At 41.6% G+C, this 24,520-nt stretch overlaps 1 protein-coding gene across 1 annotated transcript; it reads left to right on the plus strand.

The window, feature by feature from the left end:
• The first annotated feature begins 42 nt into the window (after positions 1-42).
• Positions 43-22,997, plus strand: LOC144539678 (uncharacterized). Its single transcript, XM_078285558.1, has 14 exons — positions 43-167; positions 2,583-2,738; positions 3,335-3,473; positions 3,727-3,896; positions 5,149-5,283; positions 6,296-6,481; positions 6,631-7,313; positions 7,432-7,574; positions 8,795-9,016; positions 9,613-9,852; positions 11,249-11,382; positions 15,155-15,490; positions 15,702-19,304; positions 19,353-22,997. Exons 4-14 carry the CDS (start codon positions 3,738-3,740, stop codon positions 20,709-20,711), a joined length of 7,200 nt encoding a protein of 2,399 aa, XP_078141684.1. The 5' UTR covers positions 43-167; positions 2,583-2,738; positions 3,335-3,473; positions 3,727-3,737; the 3' UTR covers positions 20,712-22,997.
• The last annotated feature ends 1,523 nt before the right edge of the window (positions 22,998-24,520 follow it).

The raw sequence follows: 24,520 nt of genomic DNA on the forward strand, positions 1-24,520 counted from the left end.
TCACATACGTTGTGTTTTGTTTGTTCACTGTATGCCTTCAGATGTGCAGTACTGGGGTGGCAGCGAAGAGGCAAAAGACGCTCAGGAGGCAGAAGAGAGAATGGATCCTTCCTCCTGCAAAGCTGGAAGAAAACAAAGACTACAGCAAGCAAGAATTCATTGCCAAGGTAAGTCGTCTCCACCTCAACAAAATCTTATTTACAACAATTACCACACAGTGGTATCATACATGTTGTGGGAGCTGGCGACCATCCTGCTCTCTGCATGGATGAGCTCCAAAATGCTCCAAACCTTGAAAACAGGAACTGGTTACTGTCACTCCACTGGCAGCTGGCCTGTCATTGCTGTAGTGACATAAATCAGTTAGCTGTGGGTGCGGTTTGAGAGCAAGCGAGAGAAAGAGAGAGAGAGAGAGCGAGAGAGAGAGAGGGCGAGAGAGAGAGAGAGAGAGAGAGTGTATCTTTCTATGTCCGCTAGGAGGTGTTCCTCTCTAGGAAAGTGTGGAAAGGCAGGAATTTTGAATGGATATATGCACAATCAGGAATATGAAGATGCTTTGTAACATGATCCAATCATAACTAAGAGAAAAAAAGTATTAACTGTTTTCTAAAACTTTACCCTATGTATAGAGGGTTTGCAGTTGCATTTACAAATCTCCAAGCAACCGTGGCTGGCTCCACTGGAGCATTGGCTGTGCGCATATAAAGGCTACATATATTACAACTGGCCTAGAAATTGATTGATATGGAAAAAGATTGTTGTGAAGTGGGTGTAGGTCCATTCAGTAATGTTATAAATAAAAAGTCTGACAAGTTAGATTTGTTTCCAATTTTAGGTTACTGTGACACAGTAAACTGTCTTGTCTTTAGCCCTAGTCTCTACTCTAGGATTAAGCAACCATGTGCCATAGAGGGGCGAGAGTATGCAGGTTTTCATTCCAACCAAAGACTAAACCTGGGGCGTTATTTATAAAACTGTGCGTAGATTCCACACTTAAAAGGTTACATGCGCACGAAAGAGGAAAAGTACGTACTGACAAACTTATCTGATTTATAAAACCGTTTGTACGCACACAGGCATGCAATTCCCCTTTTATAAATCCCAATAATCCTGAAATGATACGCACATGCACAAGCCTCATGCTCCACCCCCTTAACTCCACCCCCTTAACTCCTGTACAGACCCATGGCGTGTGTGTTCAATTCAACCACGAGATAATAACGTTACCTACCGTTAAAGTTTGTAGGGCAGCAGAAGATGCGTTACTGTTTACAAATCCGCAAATTGTGGATTGAGTACAATGCTGCTGGTCTGCGCATCTCCAAATGACAAACATGATGTGATACGCGCATCAGAGATCAATTTAGATCAATTTCTATACACTGACTTGTGCCTCTTTATGGGAAACACTGCATCTTGCAGTCAAAGACGCCCTCTTGAGGCCATCTGACGAAGTGCATCATCTCACGAAGCGTCCCTGACTGACTGACTGTCTGATTGACTGCCTAACCTAAATTTGCCTCATGACACATTAAACATTTCACATTTATTTGACTAAAACAAACACACATAAGAAAAGTTTTTTATTCTGACTTTCTGACTCTGGGTATCAGACAATGGGCGCGGCCAGTGGTGAAGAGGAGGCTGAAGAGGACGGCTGTGTGCCGGCAATAGCGCCTCCAATGCGCCAAAACCATAATGTATCATTTATTTAACCATATGACATTAAGTCCAATTGCTTAACAACTTGAATTTGTCACAAATTTGTTGGGTCAAATTGGGGCTCATGAAATGTTGATGCTTTTTGACAGGCTTTCAAACTAAAGCAGCAAAGACACTATTTAGTTGTAGATGTTATTATGACAGAATATTATTATTAGAGGGCTTTCTAATTTGATGTGGAGTAGGCCTGGAGATTAACTGAGTGTAAAGGCCATTTTTGCATTATTTCACTACTTTGTCATCGAAGTCGCAATTTCCCATTCTCAAGTTGTTTTTTCTGCCTGAAGTGTGGCATATGCACTTTTCAGGCTTGATTGCCCATCCCTGCTCAAGTACACAAAACATGCACACAAGTACACAAAACATGAGTTGTAGCATGAGTCAGCTCAGTTAAAGCTGCTGTAGGCAACTTTGGAGAAATGAGCAAGAATTTGAAAGTGTATATACCGGTAACAAAAAAAAATCCACTCCCTCCCTCCTGTAGCTCCTCCCTCCAAACAGAGGCTCAGGTGCAGGCCAAACTTAATACATTCCAAACCTTTTATGCAAAACACAGCTCTGCTAGCTCAATCTAGTTGTTACTAAAATATTCATCTGCAAAAATATTTTTTGTCAGCCTAGATTAGTAATTTCGTTTACAAACACACATTGTCATGTAAATTGGTCAAGCTAGGTTCACTCTACAATGGAGAGAGAGCCATCTCGGTCAAACTTGATCAATTCTAAACCTTTTATGCAAAACACAGCTCTGCTAGCTCAATCTATGGGAATTTGGATAAAATACTGTGTGGCATTTATGGAATAATGCATAATATTACAATATTCTCTGTATTTCTTGTTATTGTCTGTTATGTTGTTAGATTCGCTCTGATAAGGACAAGCATGATAAGGTGGAGTACTTTCTATCTGGACCGGGAGCTGACAAGGAGCCATTCAACATCTTCGTGGTCGACCCTCATACTGGCTTTGTACGCGTCACTAAAGTTTTGGACCGTGAGAAATGCCCACACTACAATGTGAGTCTTCTAGACGTATTTAAATGAGTCCCCAGCCTCATCTTTAATGTACCTTATAGGCTGAAATCCTGTCAGAGAAAGTTCTGCATGCTACGTTAAAAACATTATTAACATTTAAAGGTGAAACGTACTTAATTGAGAAGCCCACTTGAATTCATATTATTCCCATGATCTAAAACAGTCTGATCAATATTTGTGAACATGAACAACATGAAGAACAAAGACTCAAAATGGTGCTGCTCCAAAGAAAATAAATGAGAGATTTATTTTCTGGACCCACACGTTATGAACTACAAAATGTTTCTATTCCCCAGAAAATGCCCCCAGATGTCTTTCACAGTTCACCATGTTCCCCGATTCATAATGGAACATCTCCAGTTTTTACATCTTGATGACATCACAGGTGTTAAGTCTTGATATTCTCTACTTTCAGGCTTTCAGGAGTTGTTCATGTGCCACAAATATTGATTGGACTCTCCCAGAACATAGAAATAACATATTAATCCTTCAACTGAGAGGTATTCCTCCTTTAAACCCTAAAAACTAATAACCTAACCATCTAACCATCTAACCATGTCCCTTCTGCCTTTGTGTAGCTAACAGGAATTGCTATATACAGAAATGGGTCCACAGCAGAGGACAACATCCCACTGACTGTTACAGTCCTGGATCAGAATGACAACCCTCCTTATTTTGAGCTGCATTCTGGCAGTATCACCGAATCGAGTAAAAAAGGTACAGCTTAACTTTTACAATTAAAGCTGGGGTAGGCAACTCTGGAGAACAAAAAAAATCCACCATATCTATACATATATATATATATATATATATATATATATATATATATATATATACTGTATATCTTGGTCATATATATCTTGGTTATACATATATATATAACTTTATAAAAATATCCCTTGTAATACCTATGAACACCCATTCGATGGACTCCATTGAGATGGTCTGGTTCTGTTGTGATCCACTGCAGGCGCCTTTGTTATGCAGATTGAGGGTAAGGATGACGACCAACCAGGAACAATTAATGCAAAGATTGCCTACACCATCATCAGTCAAGAGCCAAAGGACACTGGGAACATGTTCACTCTAGACAAGAATACGGGCAAACTCTATGTCAAAGAGCCCACACTGGACAGAGAGGTAAAACCTTTATACAACCTATTCAATCATTTACACTGAATGTACCAAACATAAGTGTGAGTTGTGCCCTTTTTGCACAATCCATGTCTCTGGGTGCATTCCATTTGATGATGAGACAACGATTTCTCCTTGTCTTGTGCCTCCTCCTCGGTGAAAAGTCACCGCGGAAATGAGGAGAGGAAGCGAGTGAACTGTGTTCTGTCAATTGGAATGTCCTCGCACATGCCGTATTGAAGTGACGTTTGAAGTGTGCCGTTTGAGGCTCCTCGCGCACACTATCCTCTTCCCCTCCATGGATGACAGCTGTCTAGTTTCATTGACATGAAAACATTTCACAAAGTTAACATTGTGGAATTCATCTGTATCAGCCCCTAATGAGCCTTGTCTACCTCATGAAGGTAGAACACCTAAAAGAAGCTGTGTGCATTACTGTTAAACTTTTATGGTTTTGCGACTTGGGTTATGCAATGATCATGTAGGCTATTTGACAAGTTTTATTATTGTTATACCCCTAAATGACCATAGATGAATGATGACGCAATGAAACGCTGTTAATGAAGTAGGCTACAGTAAGAATTTATTCTCCCCGAAGAGAAATTCCATGGCAACCCACACAAACAATTCACAAGAAAGATGAATACAGAATGAGACACACATCAAGGCTACTTACAACTGTGGATTTTATCTGTCATTTAGTCTCCACTTTTCTGACAGTATGGAGCTGGGCTTAGCCTATAGACACATGAATTATCTTCACTCATTATTTTCGCGTTACGGATACACCTGTTTATCATCCGGCCAGGCGAGGAGACATGAAGGCTCCTTCATGTGTCTTTTAACCAATTGGAACATCCTTAATGATGGCGGCTCATTTTTGGATGCCTAGTCAGCGAGGAGTCGAGGCCGTGAGGACAAAATGGTCAAATGGAACAAAAACAAACAAAAATATGTTTTAATCTGTCTCCTCCCCCTGATGACTAAAGTAGGTCTGAATATTGGAACATAGCTTTCACTTGGATTTGCCTCTGTGTAAATATTCATTGATCTTTGATGTCACCAATATTGAACCAGTTAAGGCATCAAGCCTGAAAAAAGGACACTAAGAAGCTGATATATTAAAAGAAAAAAAAAGGTTATTTTAAAGGGAAATTAAGTAATGCATGACCTCTGTCAACAACCCACCAATCATCAATAACGAACACAATGGTGTGATTTATAGTTTTGTATTATTGTTCTTTTTTTCCCCCAATAGACTCATGACTTCTACAGACTCATTATACAGGGGACTGATATGGGAGGGGCACCGGGGGGGCTTACAGGAACAGGGACTGTGGAGGTCAAGATCCTGGACATTAATGACAACATCCCCACTCTGGAGAAAAGTGAGGTGAGAAACATAGCCATAATTATATAGATGCATTCCCGTCCTTTGCTGCTCTACTTGGCAGTAAAAAGTGAAATATAGGAGAAAGGGGAAGATGATGTGCAACACTGGTCATGCACTGGACTCAACCCACTAAGCCACCCTAACATAGCCTTAGTTTGAACCAAGAAAAACATACAAACCCACAACAAACCCATTGACACCCAGACCCATTTTACCTTGCATTCACACTGCGAGCAATTTGGTTGATGGGTCTCTCTATTCTGACCAATGGCAAGAGGCTTCGATTGCATAATGGTCTGCAGCTATAAAGTTTTGAACAAGCAAATCTCCTTTGGTATTGCCTTTCATGTTATATCGTTTTGATGAGTTAATATAGCTAGCTAGCAAGCATCCTAGCATCCTTTACCATCGACCTCAAAGATGGATTCAATGTTTCTTTGACACGTTTATTCCTGTAGCCCATCAAATAAAAGTTGTTGATAACAAATGAATGGCTGTAATCAACTTCTCGTCCATTTTTCACCTGCCAGGCAGAACTATTGTCCAAATGAAATCACATCAGTAGGGAAACAAGAAAGCATGCAAATTTGATGGCTGACGACCACGAAAAGTTCAGCCGTGGCCAACTGTTCTCAGCTGACTAACTTATTGACCATCGTGTTGCTTGCAATGTGAATGCGCTATAATATGGGTGTATGGATAATTTTAATTATGGATTACACACAACTAGGGCCTAAAACATACTTAGGTGGCCAGAGTGGCATGTGGGTTTCAGAATTTCACTAACCTAATCTAATATCTCATCTGCCAAAGACTTTTTGGATTTCTTTTAGAATAGAAAAGTTTTATTGAACACACACTGGTTGCCCACAAAAAAAATGTAAAATTGACAGACTTACTGAGCACAGCCAAAACCAGCATTGGTTGGTGACTGGTGTTAATTATAAGCTGCACATATACTATATTCATTTTGAATTCACTTTGCGTATTTTTACTCTTCTTTTGTTCCCAGTATGATGGCACAGTGGATGAAAATGTCGTTGATGTTGTTGTGCTGAAAATCAAAGCTCTCGACAAAGACCTTGAAAACACGGACAACTGGCTAGCCGTCTTTCATATTGCCAAAGGAAATGAGGATCACCTCTTCTCCATTGAGAGAGACAACAAAACCAATGAGGGCATCCTGAAGCTCATCAAGGTATGAATATTTGTGTCATGTAACTGTTTTGGTGTTTTAGTTGAGGTTTTAAATTGTTGTTTGGTGTTTGACTAACAATTGTTTGTTGCCTCCAATTTCTCTGTGCCCCTTTTCTCAACCTCTCTCACCTTCCATTCCGAACCTCACAGGCTGTGGATTTTGAATCAGTCCAGAATCTTGAGCTAGGCTTGCTTATTGAGAATGTAGCTCCTTTTGTGGAGGGAAATGCTGTGGTTATGGATGTGGATGTTCAGATAGGAGAGGGTGGCGGCCCCGCAGTTGGGGCTGGTGCTGGAGCTGGAGCTGGTATCGGGGCTGGAGTTGGCCTGGACGCAGGCGTGGATCTAGATCTGGATCTAGGTCTGGATCTAGGTCTGGATGCTGGGTTGGATGCTGGGTTGGATGCAGGGCTGGATGCAGGGCTGGATTTAGGGTTGGATGCAGGGCTGGATGCAGGGCTGGATGTAGGGCTTGGGCCTGGCATTGGCATTAAGCCGGCAGCTGGGGGTAAGCCTGGTCCTGGGCCTGGGCTTGGGCTTGGGCCTGGGCTTGGGCCTGGGCTTGGGCCTGGGCTTGGGCCTGGGCCTGGGCTGGGAGTGGGGCTTAAGCCTGGCGGCAAACCAGCAAAAGGGACAAAGCCTAAACCAAAGGCACCAGGAAAGAGCTATCCAATTAAGATCGCAGTGAACAATGTGCCAGAGGGTCCAGCGTTCGTACCCGACACCAAGCCTGTTCCCGTGTCAGAGGACCCAAACGACGCACCAGAGGATGGAGTGATCGCAGTGTTTGCTGCTGTTGATCCAGACACAGGAAAACAAGCTGAAGATGTCAGGTCAGTCAAGCTGCTGTTGAAATGATTAAAAAAAAAACTGACAGTGATATATATGCACTATTTAACCAAATCACTATGGCTTTCTTTATATGTTGCTTATACATTTGTTGTACTCCAGTTATGCCAAAGCCTATGATCCAGACAACTGGTTCACCATTGATGAAGAAACTGCTGAGATAAAACTCATCAAGACACCAGATCGAGAGTCAAAGTTCTTGAAGAATGGCACATACATTGCCAAGATTCTTTGCATGACCCAAGGTAACATTATTTGGACTTTATAATCATGTAAGATTATTATGGACAGTAAAGCAGCATTTGATGGACATTACAGAGTACATTAGTGAGCTCCCTCACTGATAATGTCATGAGGGAGCTCCCTTTATTAGTGAGCTCCCTCACTGCATTATTGCTTCTCAGCTGAAGGGCTTTCAACTTAAAATAATGCTGAGCTTTTCTGATGATTGACAACTTAGAAGTTTATGAGTTGAATGTTCAGTTCATGAAAGCAGTTTCCAGTGATAATTTATGACCTGAAGTGCACTGTACTTTGACAGAACCTGCCGAACCATTTATCGTCTCAGGGTGTGTCAGCCATAAAATCAAAAGAACCCCAGGGACAAAACGACATTTTCAACAGGCATGCATACAAACTATGAAGAGCAATGACGATTGCTCAATAACGAAACATTATTAACTTCCAGTATTTAGTGAGAAGTTTTCAAAAACAGTGCTGCCAAAAAGCTGCCACATGTTCACTGCCACATTTATTTCAACAGCCTAGTGATGATTTAGTATAGACAGGCTAATAGTCTAGACGTTTATGTTCAAAATGTTGAGTCATTTATTTTGTCTAAATATTGAACAAATATGCCATAATTGAATTTCTATATACAGTTTGGTTTAAATATTCATATATTGACATAGTAATGACATGGTCTTGACAGTATCTTTACCAGTATGCTACAATAACAATATCATGGCTGTGTGATGGCAGTATTATCACAAGGTATCACAATGTATGTACAGTACATTTTGGCATGCAGGAGGTTCAACCGTAACCCAAACGAGCACAACATTTTCATAATATTAAATTATGGCACAGCAAAAATTCATGTAAAAACAGCTTAGAAAGTCTTTTGAACTGATATCAGATATTTCGGTTTAGATATTTAGGCCCCGATTGCACGAAATGATGCAGGTAGCAGCTATGGACAAATACGGATGTTGTCTCAACTTTCATTTCTGTGCTATATTTACATGGGTTTTCAACACTCGTGCAGGTCACTGTATCAACATCTATTCAACGGACATTTTTTAATGAGTATTGAGTTCGCCAAAACATGAAAATATCCCAGGCTACTGTAGGAAACAGGGTTTTATCACAGATGAGACCTTTACGGTACAGACCAGATCTTTATGACTTTATGGCCTCACAGTTTGTGTGTTGTTTCACCAACTGGGACTGTTGTGATCCTCAGATATGCCATCTAAGACAGCCACGGGAACACTAGCCATTCAAGTAGTTGACTCCAATGACCACTGCCCCACCCTGACCACCAGCTATGAGAGTCTGTGCTCTGATGACAAAACGGTTTACGTTACTGGTTTTGATGAGGATGTTAAGCCCAACGGTGCTCCATTCAGCTTCAAAGTCATACCTGAAGGAACACGTGGCAACTGGGACGTAGAAATCATCAACGGTAAGAAAATGTGCAGTGGCCAGAGTCAAAAGGCAAAAGCAATAAAAACTATTTTCTTTTGTTTTGCATTAAGGTGATAACTTGACATCTTACATTTGCTGCGATGTATTTGATCAAGAAATAAACTATATACAGTGAAACTAAATTTGGCAATGTACAAAAGTAAATTATAAAAGGAGGGGTTGACCGATATGGGTTTTTGAAGGCCGATACCAATAGCAATACCAGTATTTTCAGACTGAAGTCGCCGATAGTCAATACTTTGTGCCGATATTAAACATCTTTAAAATTTGATCATTTTCATGCCAAAGAAATCAGAGTTCAGAGTTTCAGAGTTTCACCCAGAATTTTATGCTTAGTCCTGTGGTCAAGAAGGAACCACCATCATATCGGCACATTAACTGCATAACCAGTATTTACTAAAATCAGTCGAAATCACCCAATATATTTAGAGAACATATAAAAAAATAGAAAGAGAAAACGAATACATTTTATAGACAATAATTTATTAAAAATTAATATGTACATAGTAAAATAATTTGTTTATATTGTTATTATTGTATGTTTTACACCTCTCTCTCCTTTCTTCTCCTTAGAGACAACTGCAGCTCTTCACTCTCATGAGGGCCTGTGGCCAGGATTATATGAGCTGGAGGTGGAGGTATCAGATGAACAGGGCCTGTCCTGCCCTTCCAATGAGGTTTTCAAGGTGGAGGTTTGTACCTGCGGGGAAGCCGGGGACTGCAGCGCGAGGACAGCCAGGCTAGCAACCACATCGTCCAAGTTCTCTGCCCCAGCCATCAGCACGCTGCTCACGGCAATGTGCTTACTGCTGTGTGAGTGGAACTTGAACAAACACATTAAACGCGTCACACATTAAAGTAATAATCCGCAATTTTTTTTCTTTTTCAATAAATGTCCATTTTGTTACTCTCTATCACTGATTGATAAATACAATGGTTTAACCTATACTCCGTTCATGAAAGCTTTTGCATTTCCTGTTCTGTCTGGTAGGTCATTCTCGTGTTGCAAACTCTCTTCCAGGGATAGTAGCTGCCTGAAGAGTCGTTAGAAATCGCTAGATGATGCCATAGGCTTATTTGCATAGCAATATATTTGCTACACCAATCATATTACGCTTGTGAATGGGAAGTAGTGTAAATGTACATCCATCAGCATCAGCTGTACTGATCTGTTGATAAATGCTTTGTTTTTTCCAACACATCATTTCCCATGGTCCGAAAAAGTAGCTAGATTTGTCGGAGAAAAACACCACTGCAATCACTGCTTAGCACCAAATATGGCAACAACATAAACAAGCACAGATCCTGTACAGACCCACGGCGCGTGTGTTCAATTCAATTCAATGCATTGAAGCATTATAACACGGTTATTGGTTAAATAATTCCACTAACGTCACTTAGATACCACAGGTAATAACGTTACCTAACGTTAAAGTTAAAGTTAAAGTATAGGGCAATGGAAGACGTGGATGTATGTAAATTAATTGCAGAGAGTGGGGCTCGGTGTGTGTGGGAGCAGTGCTCGGCTAGCGCGACACGTTTATCAGTTAAATTACCTATTCCACCAACATCACATACCACAGGTAATAATGTTACCTATCGTTAAGGTTTGCAGGACAGCAGAAGATGTGGATGTCTGCAAATTGACGGTGAAGAGTGTGGCTCAATGTGTGAGATCCAATATGACATTATTATCATTATTATTACATTATTTAGCCCATAGGTGAGAGGCCATCACTTTGTCAAAGACGCCCGCTAGAGGCCATCTCACGAAGCGTCATCTCACGAAGCGTTACCTGACTGACTGACTGACTGACTGGCTGACTGCATGACCTGAATTTGCCTCACGATGCCCTCGGCTGCGCCATGGGAAAAAACTCAATTAAAGTGGGAATCTCACGGATTACCACCGTCATTTTTCAGCCTATTGTAATTTAGGAAGTTTGGCTGCAACAGAGAAGAGCGTCCCATCCGTCCTACTGGACTAACCAACGCTAGATCTTTTGTCCCTTTGGTAAAAAGCATCAGAGAGGCTTATAAACATGAGCATGATGTGTGCAGTTTACTGACGCCACCTTACAGGATGTCTGGGTATTGAAGTCCTCAAAATTCAAACAATTACCTCTCATTGACATTTAGGGCTGTCAAAGTGCAGCTTCAAAACATAGAGAGATAGTATACTCACCTGGCCTTCTGCTTCCTTCTGCAGTCATCCCACTTCTACTGTTGTTCTGTCAGTGTGGAGGAGGAGACGCCATCTTCCCCGACCAATTCGCTGATCTCCCGTTTGATGCCAAAGAACACCTCATATCTTACCACACTGAGGGCAAAGGCGAGGATAAGGTGAGCTTGCATTTTGTCTTTTTTTATGTGACAGAATTTTTGAATTGTACTTTACAAATACACAGGATCAGTTAGGGCTATTTAGGGTGAAAGTCTGTGTAGAAACCTAGCTCGGATGTTCAAGAAAAAGGCAAATTGAAAATATAGCCACTACTGGTAATTGCATGGTTCAAGCCCTAATGACTTCTAAGCCCAGTGTGGACTATGTTACATAGGTCACGCCCACATCACCAACCAAAACAAAATCGTCGACTTTGGTGGTCCAAGGGACAAATTTGAAGAGCAAGGATAGCTGGATATGTGGGACAAGATTTATGTCAATCGCACATACAGTGTAGGAGTTTTGGCCTTTCAAAATTTAAACTATATACTTTCACTATACTGCCCCCATCTGGTCAATTGCGGTACTATTTGTTGGGAGGCACTGGTGTTAAAGGATAAGCTCAGCGAATTTTCAGCGATTCTATATAATAAGAATATTGGCTCCCGAGTCAGCTGTTGGTTGAAACGCGAGCTCCCATTGCCTCTTGCTGCTAACAAGCAGTCCAAACAGGGTATGTCAACCGATCAAAAGCTGAAAAAGCCTTAGGGAAAAAACTGTTGGCAAACAATCCAATATGGTCCTTGAGGCAAATTTCTACAGCAATGATAGCTGGATATTCATTGTGCCAAATCGCATGTCTCATCAAGTCTCTATCATGTACTCAAGGTCAATTGCGTGATGGTATAATAATAATAAACCAGCATAAAAACAATAGGGTTTCATTCCCCCTATGGACTTGAACCCCTAATTATGATGTCTTGTAGTTCTTCTTGATAGCTCTCACTAGGGATTCAACACATTGAAAGAGCCATATCTAGAAAAAAATAAAATACAGAAAATAGCACCTCTCCTAGCATTTATCAATATATAGGATATTATGTTATTATCCCTTGTGCCATAATCCAAGGTGAGCATTCATATAGAGGCCCAATTCAGAGTTTAACAGAATGATATACTACCATGCAAATGAGTACCATAGAAAACATCAGGTTATGACATCATAAATCTACAGCACCATAAGACAGGCAGCAACATTCACCAGCTATCAAGTCATTGGGGTTATCAAGTGGGCACCTTCCTTCGCCGATGTTTCGTTGAATTCAGCCCACGACACCTCAAGAAAGCTCAGCAGTGTATTCCAGCATCACAGAAACACACCCCCCTTTGCCCAGTCTCAGCAGACCCAAGTCCACTACACTGCTGTCACTGTCACTTGCACCTTTGTTACCAACAACATTGCATTACAGTACACATTGCCATCAATATTCTTTCTATTCAACAAAACAACAACAAAACAGCATGTCCATACCACAGTATTCCATAACTCCTTGTTGTCATACTATCTCTCCTTCTCAATAGAAAAACACAGCCATTCGCAGCCTTGGTGATATTTTAGACTTTGAAGGTTTAAGCTCATTCCAAGATCTGCAGAACCCTCCTCGTTCTTCTTGTGTTTACAATTTAGATGAAGGTCACCATGGAATACTCAACTTCCATTTCATCCACTTATTAAACAAACCAATACATTACTTAAACTGCCGAAAGGACATGCAATTCAATTATTTATAAATCACTACTGGATAATACAGAGTCAACTTTAGGGGTTATACAAATCTGGAACACCAATGGAGACTATTCTTCCAGGCCCTACTGGAGTAGGGCCCCGAATCTGAATCCTCAACTGATTCATTTTAAATTCATACATAGGTTTTACTTGACTCCAATGAAAGCTTATCATATGAAGAAAAGTAAACCAACATGCAACATACGTTCATCAAACCAATTAGGTACCTATTTACAAAAGATGTGGGATTGTCTAGTCACACGGACGAAACCTGTGAAGTACTCAAACATGCCAGAGGCATAACTTGAATATTCATTTACTTAGCCAAGGTATCAAGTCCTTTGTGGCAAGGCATGCCTGCGCAAGTAAAAAATATGAATATGAAAATGAAATGAAAAAATATGAAAAAATATGAATAAATCAATTTATTTCTATTCAGAACACACAACACACAACATCTGCCCCCTGCCAATTCACACACTATACAAGTTACACCCTACATTTGCCCAAGCTGTGAGCAGATACCTGGCCAACTCAGCAGTCCTCATATCCACATTGTATCAGGTTAAGCTAAGTCAAAACAACAACAAACAAAATGGCATGTCCATACCCCAATATTCCATAACTCCTTGTTGTCATCGTACTATCTCTCCTTCTCAATGGAACAACACCACCATTTGCAGCCTTAGTGATATTATAGACTCTGAAGGTTTAAGATCATTCCAGGATTTTTCCATTTTTATCCAAACGATATCTTTAAAGTGACTTATTTTTAAGCCAGAAAATAGAAACACACTGCCCTTGTCCCAGATTGTGCACACGTCATCACCTCTTCGTCATTTCCTTAATGGGCTGGGACAGCTCTCGAGCTCTCCTGAATACTTCAGGCAATAGAATTGTTTTTCCTTGTTAAGAAGATTGATGACATGCTTTTATTCCTATGCCTAAAAGTAAGACCAAACTTGCATGGTGGGGGTTCACCGTCGGGGCCACATGGCAGAAGAAAAGCATATGCAACCAAAACAGACAAACAGCCGTACAGTAGGTTGGGGCTGCAGGCCAGTGGCTGCTTGGGAAGACAGGGGCTGGGGCAGTGTAGGGTCGAGCTGAGGGAGAGTGTGAAAAACCGAGGTGGCCACAGCGTTTCCTGGCGGCCTCATTAGTTGTCCTCGGCATCTGTGTGGGGGGAAGAGAGATGTTTGCCACTTGCAGGGATCGGCAGCGAGAGAATGGGAGAGGTCAAATTACACCATGAACACATACTGTCAGTTTGATCATTTTAATACAATGCACTGCTAATCATGACACCATTAATTATAATATTGTCAATTTAAAAGAAATTAACCAACTGGATAGAGTAAGTTATGTTTCATTTTCATTGTTTATCAGCGACAGTAATGTAATTTGCAGTAACACAGGTCAGAATAGATCTGATGCTGCCCTACTAATCAGTAGTCAGTGCAAGTGAAGGCACTTTACCATTTTAGGCTTAGAGTGACTCTCATGGCCAGGGCCTCATGGCACCTACAGGAACACAGTCAGCAGCTGAGTCAAGCAGCCACAGATGGACAGGCTAAGATCGGAGGTTATGCGATTTTGCCTTCAAAATAAAAGCTGCAAATTTGTCACTTTTGGAAAATAGCATCAATTCTATGTAACATTACTACAAATTCCTCCTCAAATGTATTTGTTATTTTCACTTTGGTATCTTCTATTATATTATGTCTCATTGTGTTTATTCATAATTTGTAGTTAGCCTGAACACCTAGCCTATGTTGCCGGATGGTAATTTGATGACTGACTTGTAATGATAGATATTTACTATCAGAGCATGTAACTACAATATGGTGAGTTGGTAAGTTTAAAACAGGGAGTGGAAGTGATAAAATTACCACCATAAGACATAGTCACAACTCTGTCAGTTGATATGTCATGAATTACCTACGTAAAAGTCCCAATAAGTTAAGTTGCCGTTTCATAATGTGTTAGCTGGGTAACAACTTATACAGCAAGTATCTGATAACATGAAGGGTCCGAACCTGAAACCTGAAATACATTTATAAGGCTGCAACCATGACAAACAATGCCACTGAGAATACATTGCTCAAATTCTGGATAAGTGGCATTCTGTCTATTTATTTTGATTGTTTTTGTTTTATTTATAGGAAGTGCCACTCCTAAGTGCCCCCCTCACAATGGCTACCCAAAGGAATACTGAGGCAATACAGGCAGGAAACATCAACTTAAAATCTTCAAGAATCACAGAAACGCATCAGACAAGTGCAGTTTACAGTGAATCAATGAATACACTTCGAGAAACCAACCAGGGTTTCATGGAGGTCGACAACCCCTATGGGTCATCAAGGGATCCATACAGCCATGGCATTGGCAGTGCTACATTCACCAGATACACACAAGGCACCTTAAATGCTATTAGGAAGGCGGATATGTATGAGGAGATAGCCCTACCTGACACTTTCCTCAATGACTACTACTCACAGGTAAATTGTTGATAGAGCTGACACGGAGCTGTCGTTTCCTTTACAGTTACATGTTATTGTAATTTCAAAGTGATGTAACACGTCATGACAGTAATTAACCAATTGATTTGAAATTGAATTAGAAGCTTTTTGATCCAGAAATACAGTGCAGCACAGAGAGACATATGTTCAAAGATCACCAATGACCACCGTATTTCTTTGGCCCATACAGAAAGTAGTGTGTGCTGCGCCACTGAAGGACAGTCTGTTGGTGTACGACTATGAGGGCCGGCACTCTCCTGCTGGCTCAGTCGGCTGCTGCAGCCTCCTGGAATCTGACAACGATCTCCAGTTCCTCAATGACTTGGGGCCAAAGTTCAAGACCCTGGCTGATATCTGCTCTCCTCCTAAACCTCCAACACCCAAACCTACCCTGTCTGCCAAAGTTGAACGCGTTGTCAAAACCACAGTTAATCGTATTGTTGAACCAGTTGTTAAGCCCAAAATGGAGCACATTGTTGAGACAAAGCATACAGATATCAAAACAGAGAATGTCAAGTCTGCAATTAATGTTAACAATTTCAAATCATCTATCAGCACTCTAAACACAACCCCACCATCAAACATCCCCCCACCACTACCTCGCTCCAAGGTTACTGGCATCAGTCATTCCTCTACTAACATCAGTCAGTCTGCTACTCTGCCCCCTCATGGCCAGACACTCCTACTACAGCAGCAGCCAATGTACTACACCATGCAACCCATGCAGTACATAGTTCAACCACAGCTTCAACCACAGCTTCAGAACACTGTGCTGTTGGCTGACGGGGCCCATGGAGCCTATGGAGCCCAGGGCCTATTTGTAGTTAATGGGCCCCAGAGTTCCCCTACTGGGCTGGTTATTCAGGGCATCACAAGCCCCACAAGCACTGCCAGCCCCATCAGCCCAGTCAGCCCTACAATGTTGCTGCCTGGGAGCCCAGGCTGGTCCCAGGGCTCCATCCCCATGGGTGGCTGGAAAATAATGGGGCCAAATCCAGATGGTAACTATATGTTATTAGAGAATAAGGTTAGTTCAGATGAGGCACAGGTGTTGGACCCAGGGTCATCTCAGGGCATTTTGCCCAGAGGTGCCATCCTGGTGAAAGAGGCTGCTCCCCCTCAGGGGGTGTTAGGCCCGGCAGCCCAGGGCAGTGTGTATGGCACTCTGCCAGGACACACCATGATTAAAGGGGGGGAAGCAGTTTTAGTAAATAGAAATTTGGGGCAAACGTGGGTTGGGCAGCCGGGGCAGATTAGGTTGGGGTCAGTCAGGATGGGGGTTGGTGTTGGGCAACCAAGGATGGGGCATGTGGTAGCAGTGGAGCCAGAGGTCAGACAGCCTACAGTTTGGCCAGCTGGGATGAGCCCAGCTGGGATTAGACAGGTCAGTGTAAACCAGTTAGCATCAGGAGTCCAAGGAGTTCCTCTACTGGTGCAAACCAAGGGTGCACTGGTGCAAACCAATGGTATCCAAACAGCACATAGACTAGATTCACCAAAGAATGAAAAGACCATTAATGTTGTGAATACCTTTGTTACTGCTGAAACCAGCAAAACTTCATCTTCAAATGAAGAGGATATGAGGAAAATGCTGTTTGAGGACTACAGTGAACCAGGTAAGAAAATTCACGAAGATGAAGTTGAAGAAAAGCTATCAGAAGATGAGATCACTTCCATTTCTGAGCAGGATACACCACTGAATGTTGAGGATCCTAGTCAGGTGGTCCAAGGCGCACTGCAAGGCAATGAGACCAGAGTATCGATCAGACTAGAGTATCCAACACAAACATCTGAACATTCTTTAGTCAAGAAGGTTGAGGGAGACATTTTGGAATTATCAGGACCAGATGCACCAGTCAGACCATTTGAGCAATCTGACACACCAGTAGAGAAACCAGCAGATGAGATTATTGGCCCTGGTCTTACAACAGATGAAAGTATGTCAAAGCAACTGAACAAAATAACAGAAACCAATGATACTCAAGAGAATGCGGAGGAAGCCAAGGCCCTCGATTCAGAACAACAGGACGACTATGTTCTCTCTGAAGAATTTTCTGATGAAGATGTGTCTATGGTTGCCCAAATGTCCACCAGAGAAAATTCTCTATCTGGATCAGATGTCATTGATTTAGCTGATACAGACAAAGTGGAGGAAGACACATCAGTGCTTTATCAAGGAGAGGAAGTGATTTCTACCATAGATCACATATTAGAAGATCAAATAAATGAGGAGAGAGGAGAAACTGGGGGCAGAGAGGAAGCAGCAACTTTGAATAAAGAAGAAGCAAAACTTGATCAGCTCAACAACATTGAAAGTCCAGAGGACAGAAGTCCTGAAGGCAGAGGAGATACAGGGGGCAGAGAGGAAGCAGCAACTTTGAATAAAGAAGAAACAAAACCTAATCAGGTCAACATCATTGAAAGTCCAGAGGACAGACGTCCTGCAGACACAGGAGAAACTGGGGGCAGAGAGGAAGCAGTAACTTTGAATAAAGAAGAAGCAAAACCTGATCAGCTCAACATCACTGAATGTCCAGTGGACAGAAGTCCCGAAGACACAGGAGAAACTGGGGGCAGCGAGGAAGCAGCAACTTTGAATAAAGAAGAAGCAATACTTGATCAGCTCAATATCATTGAAAGTCCAGAGGACAGATGTCCTGAAGGCAGAGGAGAAACTGGGGGTGGAGAGGAAGCAGCAACTTTGAATGAAGAAGAAACAAAGCCTGATCAGGTCAACATCATTGAAAGTCCAGAGGACAGAAGTCCTGAAGACACAGGAGAAACTGGGGGTGGAGAGGAAGCAACAATTTTGAATAAAGAAGAAGCAATACCTGATCAACTCAACATCATTGAAAGTCCAGAGGACAGACGTCCTGCAGACACAGGAGAAACTGGGGGCAGAGAGGAAGCAGTAACTTTGAATAAAGAAGAAGCAAAACCTGATCAGCTCAACATCACTGAATGTCCAGAGGACAGAAGTCCCGAAGACACAGGAGAAACTGGGGGCAGCGAGGAAGCAGCAACTTTGAATAAAGAAGAAGCAATACTTGATCAGCTCAACATCATTGAAAGTCCAGAGGACAGATGTCCTGAAGGCAGAGGAGAAACTGGGGGTGGAGAGGAAGCAGCAACTTTGAATGAAGAAGAAACAAAACCTGATCAGGTCAACATCATTGAAAGTCCAGAGGACAGAAGTCCTGAAGACACAGGAGAAACTCGGGGTGGAGAGGAAGCAACAATTTTGAATAAAGAAGAAGCAATACCTGATCAGCTCAACATCATTGAAAGTCCAGAGGACAGTACAGCTGAAGTGGAGGTGAGCCCACAATCAAATCAACTCACAGAGACCCAAACTGACAGTGTACAGAGGGAAGCGATCAATCTAACAGATGAAGTAATGTCAGAATTAGAAACAAAACAGGAGAGTATTGATACCGATATCCAGACAGAGGAGGATATGGAGGAAATTATTACTTTGTCACATGTACATGGAGAGGTTAAGGCTGAGCAGGAGCAGATACTAGATTCTGAAGTGGGGGTAAACACTGTTGGTGAAGAATTGTCAGTATCTCCCCCAAATGCAATTACAACAGATACTATAGATGACTCCCAGGAAAGGAGCTTTCCTGATGAGGAAGCAATGCCAGAACTGCAGCTGGATCATTATGTAGGAGATAAGATCAGCAATGTAAAGGAGGATATAGCTGAGGATGAAGCAAAAACATCACTGCAAAATCTGCTGTCAGTGAATGGTGTCTCAGCTAATCAGGAGGAAGACCAGAATTTAATATCAGTGATATCAAGTTCAGATGAGATCACAGCTGATAAATCTACTGACAAGGAAGGAGAGGGTTCTTATGCACAAACCATGTCAACACTAGAGCGACCTGAGCACACAATGGAAGGCATTAGCTGTGGCCACAAAGAAGAGGCTAATGCTCAGCAGAATATAATGTCAGAATCAGGGATAGACCAGGATCAGCTCGAATCAGATGACAACATAGGTGATGGAGAGACAGAGGAGAGTTTTATTGTGGAGGAAGTGGTGTCGCCAATGCAGGAAAATTTCAGTACCTCTGATGACCAAGATGAAGAGAGTGAAAGAGAAGATGCACCAGGGACGAGTGCTCAAGTGGAGGAGGAAGACATTAAGTCTTACCAGCTGTTAGAAGAGGACTCTAGCTCTGTAGAGAATGAAGGCTTACCTGAGGAAGCTCCTCATTCAGCGGGTCAACATGCAGAGATAAATCAAGAGGTGGCAGCATCACAGGTGACTGAGACACCAGAAATGCCACATGAAGTCACTACAGATCAAGTGAAATCTTCTCAGGTAGGGGACACAACTCTGTATACTGCTGAGTGTCAAGCCACTGTTGATCAAGAGTTTGAGGATGATGCTGCCATGGAGAGTTTGGATGATGTGGTCAGGTCTTCAAAGGAACTGATACCATCCCAGAAGGCCACAGGACAGGTTTCCATGTTGAGTGAGGACAAAGAGGCCAGTGCTAGTCTGTTGGCATCTGGACAAGTAGCTGAGGGAGAAACAATTCATTCTGAATATCAGAACACAGAAGTAATTGACAGTAACTATGTAGTTGGAACTCAACATGGTGAGGGTCAATGTGGAGATCTCACTGTGGAAACAGACAAGGCTGTCAATTTTGACCAAGAGATTAGGGATCTTCCAGAAGTCTTACCAGCAATCCAGTCAACACAAGAACAATCAGAGGGATCAGATCATTGTACCAATGCAACTGGCCAGGTATCACCAGCAGCTGAGTCCAAAGTGGTGGAGGAGATTGCATCTTCATTTCTGGAAACAGATGCAGGTTCAATGGAGACAGAGACTGCAGGTTTTATTGCAGTAGGTGAAGTCGCTGAGGAGGCTGGTTGCCCGAGCTATGTCCAGGAAGAGAATGTGGATATGGCTGGAGAGGCAGCAGGGCAATGTGCCTCAGCCGCAGGCGAGTCGATACAGGTAGAGGCGGAATCAAAGCTTGCCGATGACATGCATGGAGCAGCGGCCACTGGTAGTCATTCTCAGAGTGATGTGGTCACTGGTGAGCCAACCAGTGAAGCTTCTGCACAGCTACAAACAGTCATTACTCAAACTCCCCGAAACAAATCCAGGAAGAGTAAAAAGGACTCCAAGAGCCCTCAAAGTCCAAAAAGCCCATCCGGAAAGTGTAAGCAACAATGATAGCTCACCCACAACATCAGTGTCATCAGTGTCAGTAAAGTGCACACATCATGCTCAACCAGACCAGTCTGTGATCGCTTTATATCAAAGGATACCAAATGGATGAGAGAGGCAAAAGGCTCATGTTGGTGCAGTGGCATGTAAAGACTCTGAAAAAGTCAGGGACAAAATTCTCTAATAGGGCAGCTTCTGGACTGTCCTGGTGGCTCAGTTGACTAAGGCGCCTACCATGTAAATGCAACATCCTGGGTTTGAAATAGGGCAATTCCATGGGAGGAAATGCAATACACTATCATTTCTGACTGATCATTTATGATTTCTGTAATTCAATCTAAAAATTACAGGTACAAGAAATATCAAATAGGACCCTGCCTAGCAAGATATTTTCCATTTCCATTTTCCAGAAATTAAGGAAAAATATGTTTCCAAATCAGAGAATAATCAATAAGAGAAGGATGCAAGGGTCTTATGCTTTTATATAGAGCAAATGCTCACTGCTGACCAATATAAGCTGTTGAAGAGAGGTAAGGCACGTGTGCCAGGGTTGAATAGCCTACATGTCTCAGGTGATCAGTGTTAGCAGTGCCCAATTAGAAACTACTAGTGCAGTGCCCGTTCACGCCGCTGCTGCACAGAGCGCTGTTCGCCCCGCCCCGCTGCTGCACAGAGCGCTGTTCGCTTGTTTATTCAAAGTTTATTAATATTGAACGTGTCGCGTGTCCAAATTGCACCAAATCTGACACTGCACTTCCTTGGGTCCCCAGCAATACACCCGCCAAGTGTGAAGTCGATCGGACAAACGGTTCTCGAGATATGCGACGGACACACATACAGACAGACAGAGATTCCTTGCTTTATAGTATGATGTCCATGTGTTTCAATCTGAAAGGGGCATCTAGGACAAAAGGGCAGGGCCATTCAGCCCCCCCACCTCCTCCCCTCCCATCCCCTCCCCACCCCACCCCGCCCCTGTGCACACCTAGGGTCCAGCTTTCTCTGGATGGAGCACTCGCTCGCTGCTGTTTAGGAGACAGTTTTAGATTTGTCACTTCCTGTGTGGAGAAGATTTCACACCTGAATGTAATTTGGGCAAATAGGGCAAATTTACAGCATCTCAATTAGTGGGGATAGGATGCTCTTCTATGTTGCAGCCGCACTTTGTGATTTAGACTGTTAAGATGGGTGCATTTTTATACAAATATCTTGCATACTGCAGCTTTAATTGTATTTTACCATATTGCAAGTTTTATGTTAGAGGGATCTGTTTTTACTAGAGTTTCTTTTTTTTATTTAGGTGTAAAGGAGCATGTTTTCTTTCATAGTATTGGGCTTTCTTTATCATTACTAGACAGAACACGTTTGCCTGGCTGGAAGATAAGAAACCAGAGAAGGTATGCTTGATTTGTGACCATACTTGTCTAAACCTGCATGAGGGAATAAGTGTATGAAAACAACAGTTTGGTGATTTAATATTCTTGTTGAAAGATATAATAACCGTCGATCATAAAAATATCTAAGACAAATACTCTTTGGGAATGGTTTACTGCTGTCATTTTATTGAATTGGACAATGAATTTGCTATGTTCATAATGTAAGTCTGCCTTTCAGTTGTTACATGAGGATTTGAATGTAATAGTTTTAAGAATCAAGAACTTGCATGTTTTCTATTTTTGTACTATGTTTTTAAGTTTGTATAATGAGGAAGTGGTGTACTGTTAGCTAAAGAGGTGCTGGCATACCGTGGCTCGTTTATTCTACATAATGTATATCAATCAACATTTGCCAAAAAAAAAAAAAGGTGTTTATATTTTATTTGTGTTTCTCAAACTCATGGCCATGACCTCATGCCGTTTCCTTGGATGTTGCTGTGTACCAGGGCTAGTTGGTTGCCTTGGATATGTGCTAGTTTTAGTGCTTGTATAATTATCAACAAGTGTTTTGATGTAAGCATTCCCTGAACCTGGCAGCCTCATTACTAAGACAGGATAAAATTAACTGTTTTGATCCCTGAGATGAAATTGGGTCACTGCAGCAGTCAAGAATAGGATATACGTAAAAATACAATAAATATACACTATATTTTAGATTAAAGATTCTTGCTATGTTGATTATTGGCAGATTTACACATGTTTGCATTTTACAGATTTAAAAATTTACAGTCCAGTTTTGCTTGGGGACCAGGACTATCCGGTCCACAAGACAAAAAAAAAATGTTTGGTCTGTTCCCCTAACCAAAAAATGTTTGAAAAGCACTGCCTGCAACACTTAATAAAGTTTATATAAATAGTTCTGACCTTTGATGTCCTGATGTTGTCTACTGAACTTTTGCCTTTATTACTACTTTAAATGTTTTAATAAAGTGTGTGCTATGTAATGAATTTGTGTGGACATGAACTCAAATTGAACCCATATAGGAACGAATTAATGACTCATGAAATCTATAAAAATACACTTAACTGCTATAACAAAGAAATGAAGATTTCAAGACAGTATTACATCTCTCAAATGATAAACGACAATAAAATAATGCTAATTTTTTTTTCTCCACAACTGATAAATTGATAAATCCCATAAGATCAATTCCTGCTGAACTCTTCTCTTTAAGTAAATGTAATGAGTTTGCCATTTACTTCCAAGAAAAAAATCTCCAGTATCAGAAATAACATTTTCATCTCGCATGAAGGTGAATGTAGTCTTTCTGTCCCCTCATATCAATGTACCACTTTGGGCACTATGCGTAATTTTTCACCCATTAACTCCAATGACCTTGAGAAGGTGATCCAGCTGCTAAACTCTTCCACCTATTCACTTGACCCTATTCCCACAAAACTGTTTAAATGTGTCTTTCACTGCCTATCAGATGATCTATTGCATATTATTAATGCCTCCCTACAATCTGGTGTTTTCCCCACTTCTCTCAAGCATGCTGTTGTCCCACCCTTACTGAAATAGAGTAATCTAGACTCATCCATGACTCATCCATGACTGTACACATATCTCCAACCTTCCTGTCCATAGTAAAATACTTGAAAAGGTTGTCAATAAACTGGTATCTATCACTCCACAACTTGTATGATGTGTACCAGTCAGATTTTGGAGTTAATCATAGCACTGAAACTGCTCTTGTAAGCAAACAAACTTTGTATTTTAGTATTTTTAGACCTGAGTGTGGCTTTTGACACTGTTGATCACAACATTTTACTAAATATACTTGAAAACTGAATTGGCTTATATGGGCAACAACAAAGAAAAGACTTAACAAAGAAAAGACTGAGATCCTGGTAGTAGGCCCTAAAGCACAAAGGCAGGAGATCCAATCCATGTTGTCATCATTGTCTCTGAAGCACAGTGAACATGTCAGAAACTTGGGTGTTATTATGGATGCCAATTTTAACTTTCAGCATCACATGACTAATATTACTAAAACAGCTTTTTACCATGTAAAAAACATTTCCAAACTAAGGAGCTTCCTGTCCCAGTCTGACTCAGATCTGATTCATTTCCAACAAATTAGATTACTGTGATGCCCTCTTCGCAGGACTTCCCAAGAAGACAGTAGGCAGGCTCCAGCTCATCCAGAATGCTGCAGCCAGAGTGCTGACTGGGACTAGGAAAATAGAACACATTACTCCTGTACTGAGATCACTTCACTGGCTCCCAGTACAGTATAGAATTAAATTCAAAGTATTATTGCTTGTTTACAAGGCTCTAGTATAGGTAAGGTATAGCTCCTAAATACATTTCTGACCTGCTCACTGGCTATAAACCAATCAGATCCCTCAGATCATCAGGCATGTGTCTCCTAAATG

The sequence above is a fragment of the Centroberyx gerrardi genome, chromosome 9, assembly GCF_048128805.1.
Source record: "Centroberyx gerrardi isolate f3 chromosome 9, fCenGer3.hap1.cur.20231027, whole genome shotgun sequence".
Classification (NCBI taxonomy): Eukaryota; Metazoa; Chordata; class Actinopteri; order Beryciformes; family Berycidae; genus Centroberyx; species Centroberyx gerrardi.

Excerpts from the sequence above, each read along its gene's own strand:
- LOC144539678 (XM_078285558.1), top strand. The coding sequence starts at position 3,738 with ATGCAGATTGAGGGTAAGGATGACGACCAACCAGGAACAATTAATGCA. Across the intron at positions 6,482-6,630 it reads GCATCCTGAAGCTCATCAAG|GCTGTGGATTTTGAATCAGT; the intron begins GTATGAATATTT and ends CGAACCTCACAG. Across the intron at positions 9,853-11,248 it reads GGCAATGTGCTTACTGCTGT|TCATCCCACTTCTACTGTTG; the intron begins GTGAGTGGAACT and ends TTCCTTCTGCAG.